General features: G+C 37.3%; 1 protein-coding gene across 1 annotated transcript; it reads left to right on the top strand.

Annotated features, from left to right (window-relative positions):
• Nucleotides 1-5,104: 5,104 nt before the first annotated feature.
• LOC114661544 (serine/threonine-protein kinase pim-3-like) lies at nucleotides 5,105-5,914 on the top strand. The gene is made up of 2 exons (XM_028814677.2): nucleotides 5,105-5,544; nucleotides 5,621-5,914. The coding sequence occupies exons 1-2, from the start codon at nucleotides 5,202-5,204 to the stop codon at nucleotides 5,845-5,847; spliced, it is 570 nt and encodes a 189-aa protein (XP_028670510.2). The 5' UTR covers nucleotides 5,105-5,201; the 3' UTR covers nucleotides 5,848-5,914.
• The last annotated feature ends 269 nt before the right edge of the window (nucleotides 5,915-6,183 follow it).

Here is a 6,183-nt window from a genome sequence, read left to right as displayed (position 1 = left end):
GTTTATTTTTTCTTCAAACATTTATATGTTGAAATTATGACTAAACTGCCAAAGTAGATGACAAGTACGTTTCAGTTTACATTTATTAATTCACTCCCTAGTTTTCAACTGTGTCGTACAGCTGTTACCATATTTTCTTGAAGTTGAACTCCAGTAGATTAAGGTGGTTGAGGACACATAGTGAGTCAAATGGGGATTGCACTGGAAGCATCAGGGTTTACAATCAAATATCATAGATGCATTTCCTCCTTCATCAATATGGGATGCTGTAGAGTCGACCTCATACCCTCTACATATGTTAGCGCAGGCCAGTTTGATTAGGAAGAGGGATTTAATACAAATTACATATGAATTAAAGGAAAAAATGGAAGGATTAACTCACATAAAACAAAGTTTAAACAGAACTGTGTGCTTAGGGCCTTGCTATAAATTCCTCCATTCACTGTCAGAAAATCCTCACAAAATTCACCGTTCTAGTCTCTTGGCTCTGCTTTCATAGCAATACTGACCTTCTCTTCCTTCACACAAGGTGAGGCCTTGACTTTGCTCCACCCCTGAGTCCATGCTTACCTGACTAAGAAGTTATTTCCATGGTTGGATCTATCATCAGGGTGTTCTGGTCATGTATCTAGGGGCATATGACAGCAAAGGGCCTTTTCAACAATATCCCACTCAATGAAATGGAGTTTTTGCATGCTGAAATGAGCAAGGGGACAAAGGGCTAGTGAAACAATTGAGTCTAGCGCTAAAATCAAGAGTGAGAAATGATGAAGTGCATTTTAAAAGGCATGGTGTTCTTGCACAGCATTGTTAACGGTATAATCAACTCTCTGTTAAGGAGCTAAATCACTCGGAGGCCTGTGAAGGTCTTAATTCAGCCATGTTTATGGCCCTTATAAAGTCAGTTCCTGGGGGCCAAACTGTTGTTACCTCCAGGCTCATGTAAATCAAAAAGAAGCCACAAACTCAAAATCAGTTTTGTACTTTCAGGAACTCCTGAAAACCACTGGGTAGGTCTCTCAAGCACTGAGTAAGCCTGATCCGTAAAACAAAAGAAACAGGCTTATTTCCAGCAAACCTAAAAAGGGGCTAAACCTTATATATCTCAAATGAGAGATGGGAACTGTAAAATCCCTGGTACAAATTGCAAAAAGAAATATTTTTTTATATAACTAGAGTATATTAAAAAATTCTGAAAAAAAAATCAAGATTGAAATCAAATATTGCCAAGAGGGGATCTGAAATATAGCCTTTAAGAGGCAATCCAAAACAAACAAATATCAATTTACAAGAGAAAAATCATTAGCCAAAGAAAAGACAACATTAAAAAAAACAGATTCCAAACAGACACATTTAAAAATGAAGAAAAGAAAATATGAAATTCTAAGAAGTGTGAGCTGAACCACAAGAGTAGCAGCTAATGCTTTAGTACTGGACCAATGCTTCTGAGGTCTTTATAAAACCTGAGGGAAGTCCCCACAGCTTCTATGTCAGATCATATATTGGATTCTAGGAGAAACAGGTATTAAGTTCAAAACCTTAATGCTTGAACACAGAGTAGTCAACAGGTTAGCACCCACATATATATAAATAATAATAATATATGGAGACATTTGTGAGGTCCTTTGCTCCTTCTTGACCATTCAGGTCAGCTGATGAAAGGTGTCTGATGAATTCACCTCTGTGTGGTATCAAATCTCAATCCAGACTCTCTTGTTGTGTAGCTCCTTGCTGGTGGAATGATTTGCCCACCTCCATTCAAAATTCTGACTCCCTCAATGTGTTTAAAAAGCTCTTGGTGAATTTCAGACTAATTAATAATGGCTTTGATAGGTTCATGTAAGCTAGGAATTATAACCAGCATATATATATTTTTTTGGTCTAAGCTCTTCACTTGTGATGATCCATTTTGTAATCTGTTCCTGTAATTTTTGTTCCAAAGAAGTCCCTGACTGATGCTTACTCTATCATTTTAATCTCTTTTGTAGGTCACTTTGGATAAAAGCATCTGCTAAGCAAATAAATGTATATGTAAGAGGCCTTGCCCCCTTGGGTTCAGCATATAAAGAACAATGGAGACATTTAATAGAATTATTATTTATTACAACAGTTTCACAAATATACATGATATAAACATAACAAGCCACATGACATAACAAAAATTTTAATGTAAAAAATATACAAAAAACAATAAAACAAGCAAATATACTAGAAGAAACCATAGACCAGAGACTGAGAGATAACAACCAACGGATGGCACTTTGGGTCGCTCAGATTATCAAAGATTGTCCGTCCCTGACTTCTAAGTATGTCATCAGAAATGGTCTGAGGTGGTATAGCACCTTTAACACGTTGATCACTTGACAATACAACATGCCAGCCAGGAAATTGTATACCTGCCAGTGTGTATTAGCATACACTTCTGCCCATTTTCTGTCACAGTGCTTTGTTTATGTGAATTAAATTTTGATGTGACACTGCTGCCTGCTGTAAAATGGACAAGAAGAAACTATTGCATCTTAAGATAAGTAATTATATTTAGATTTTATTCTTCTTTTAGAATACATTAATGTGTATGGAAAGTATGAAGTTGGCCACTTGTTGGGGAAAGGTGGTTTTGCCGAGGTGAGAGTTGCAAGACGGAGAGGAGACAACATACCTGTAAGTGGATTCTGTCCAGTCAGATGTTATTTCTCTCCTTAACAATGAGTGGCACACTGTTGATTCTCTAAATGGATAGCTTTGTATCAAACTTGGGGTAGGCAGAGAGCACAATGCTCCAAACAGAAGAGGAGACACAATACAGAAAGAAGGATGCAGCAATAATAATAATAATTTCAATCCAGAAAATGTAAATTACAAATTAAATCTGGGGGGAGCAATGGTTTGCATTGCTGGTTTACACCTACATTACTTAGGCACAAGAGTCTTTATATCTAAGAAAAAAAAATCTAACTTTTATCTAAATCTAACTTAAGAGCTACTAAAGAAAGCCAGAAACTGCGATTCACATTCTGGTTAATGCTTTCTGCAGGATGAGGTTTTTAAATCTCTAAGCACACAGCAAAGGCACTTATGTTTTTTGCCCCAAGCAGATATGACAGTTTTGCAATGGACGGTTGCCACAAAAAGCATTTAGAGCCAGGGTTGGATTAAGGCCAGTTAATGTCGTAAGCACAGACCACCAATGGTGCTCTCCTTGGTCTTTCAAGACATTACAATTCAGTAAGTGCTGAAGATGAAAATAAGAAAGTAAAAATTCTCTTTTCTTATAAACTAGATCCTACCACTATATTAAATATAAACTTTTTTTATTATTATTATTTAGCACTAAGCAGTATATATGTACTTATAACAAGAGCAACAGAAAAAATGCAAATTTTCATCACATTTTTACACATTTTTAATAAAATGTTTATAAAAGTATAAATACAAAAATGTATTAACTTTTTAATCACCCTCCCAAAGATTATAAGGCAAAATAAGATCTCATATTATCGCTCTTGAAATTATGTGATCTTGGATGTACACTTTTGAATTATGAAAAATGTCCTTCTACAAAAACTGATATCGGTGGATAATTTTTTAAAAAAGATATATCCTAATGGAGAATTATCCTTTTGTGTATAAAACATACTGTATATTTTATGGTTTATACGAGGTAAACATTATTTCAATATACATGGATAAAAAGATGCAAATAATGTTAATTGTTGCCTACTTTTAGCCTTATTTATATTTTGAAAAGTTTTCTCCCACCGTTTTACTTTAAAGTCCTCAATACTAATTTAACAAATCTAAGCCTAACAAGCACTTACCAGAGACAAGGTACCCAGCCTGTTTTGTTCTGTTGAGGTTTCCAGTATGCTTTAGCATGGAAAATGAACACTTAGCTGTGCAATTTGTGACCATTTAAGGAATACTACACCCAAAAGTAATATTTTTTTTATTAACTCCCATGTAGTTTGTACTGATGGACAAGAAAATATATTTTAGCTAACAAAGTTTATGCTTTACTGGAAGTGGGTGATGACTAACTCTGGACAATAGCAAACAATATCAAAATGTCAATGTAAAACATCGTTTTTTGAACCCAGTGTGTCACGGGAGAGGAGGGTCTTCAATTCAAAAGCATGACCCCATGTGAAAGGGCTTCCAGGTTGTGGGCTACATTTGTTTTAACGGCAAAATCGATTTAACAATATGTTAGCAAAAAAATGCATGCATTTTGCACATTTTGAGTATGCAACTAGATGACTTGACATGGACCATGCAACACAAGTAATATGAGATTTTTTTTTAAAGATGTTTTGATACTGTTTATTTTTCACCAGCATTCATCATTGCTTGCTTTTATTACAGCATAAACTTTCTTAGCACTATTCAGCATGAAAACATATTAAAAAAATTTCTCCACCATCATTACAAGCAACATGGGAAAAGTAACTTTTTAAAAAGAGGTTTGGCTGTGAAAGAGTTAAGCGTATGATCACTGTGACCAAGTGATCCCTGTCTTTACTGCAAAAAGTACTGTCACTTCAAAATCCATTTTTAATTTTTATTAGTATGTATGGGTTTTTGCACAGAGTGGTTTTGGGGTCCCACATTTTATTCATGTAGGAATGTTGCTTCTGTAACTTTAAGTTTCTCTGGGAACTGAAGCCTCCATCACTTTCCAAACACACAAGACAGACTAGCTGGTGACTTGGAATTGATCCAGTTTGAATGAGCATGGGTGTCTGGGGTGTCTGGGTTGACTGGCATCCTGTCCAGGGTTTGTGTTACGGAATTATGAACTCATTCTCCATGACCGTTTAGTGTAAAAACAAGAGTACAGAAAATTAATTGATATTTATTTGGTTTAGAATTGTTTTAAATTAATGAATATACTCTCTCCTAGAGGTGACTTTCTTTCTAAGCATTGGATGCTTACCACATCTCCGTCCTTCTCTCCTATTTAGCTCGCTATCAAGTTTGCACATCTACAAGTTGGAGAACCCTGGATCCAGCTGGTGAGCACCAGAATTATTTTTCATTTCAAAGATTAACTCTCTACTTTGTGATCAGACATGAAGGCTCGGGAAAAATAATGTTTGAGGTTTCTTCACTGATCACAGCTCTTTTGTTTGTTTGTGTTTTTTTCTTTCCTTTTGTTCCTGTAGCCAGGTGAACCAAACAATTACCCTTTGGAGGTTGGCCTCATGAAGATGACAACTGCTAGCCCTCCTTACCCCCATGTAATCCAGTTGCTTGACTGGTTCATTGGCCCAAACTACATAGCTATTGTCATGGAACTGCCCAAGTGTCCCATGAACCTGGCTGAGTTCATGATGAGCCAAGGGGGCTTCCTGAATGAAGAACATGCAAAGAGAATCTTCAGTCAGGTGGTGGATGCCATCTGTTTTTGCCATGCTTGCTGGGTGTTCCACCGAGATATGAAACCAGATAACATTCTGATTGAGATGACCACTGGGAATGTTAAACTGATTGACTTTGGCTGTGGGGCCATACTAGAGCCAGATGAGGAATATGACAACTTTGCTGGTGAGTTTGAAGACAGCCTGATCTCTTCATCTTGTGTGACACTGGACAAGAAGCCAATCCATTTTTATGTCTCCAGGCACCCTGTTTTATGCCCCGCCGGAGTGGTTGGTAGTGAAGAGGTACAGAGCAGTCCCTGCAACGGTATGGTCACTGGGGGTCACGATGTTTGAGGTTCTGTGTGGACATGTGCCTTTTAGGGATAAAAAGGAGATCATGAATGGCACATTTGGCTTCTCCAGAGAACTCTCCACAGGTAGAAACTTCCCCGGTCAATGGGGAGTGAAACCCCCAGTCAGATATTGATCTCCTTTCCCCCTGCCCCTGGCATATACTGTACCAAAGGGAAGTGTTTCTAACTTGTACGGGTCTTCTTCTACCAGAATGCCAGGACCTGATCAACGGTTGCCTTGCATTTATTCCACTAAACCGGCCAACCTTGGAGGAGATCCAGATTCACCCCTGGATGGCTTAAAAGCAGTCTGAGCAGGCAAGTGACCCCATTGTCCAGCTTTAAAGTATGTTCTACTATATCAAGCACTGTGGTTAGTATTAGCAGCTTTGACTGTATTATGCCTTTCCTTTTCAACTGTGCCATTTTATTGTAGTTCATGAATTTCAATAATCAAAAATGACTTTTCT

Source organism: Erpetoichthys calabaricus, chromosome 12 (genome assembly GCF_900747795.2).
Source record: "Erpetoichthys calabaricus chromosome 12, fErpCal1.3, whole genome shotgun sequence".
Classification (NCBI taxonomy): Eukaryota; Metazoa; Chordata; class Cladistia; order Polypteriformes; family Polypteridae; genus Erpetoichthys; species Erpetoichthys calabaricus.
Note: the sequence above shows the minus strand (reverse complement) of the source record. Positions and strands in the feature narration are given on the sequence as shown.

Excerpts from the sequence above, each read along its gene's own strand:
- LOC114661544 (XM_028814677.2), top strand. The coding sequence starts at position 5,202 with ATGAAGATGACAACTGCTAGCCCTCCTTACCCCCATGTAATCCAGTTG. Across the intron at positions 5,545-5,620 it reads GGAATATGACAACTTTGCTG|GCACCCTGTTTTATGCCCCG; the intron begins GTGAGTTTGAAG and ends TTATGTCTCCAG.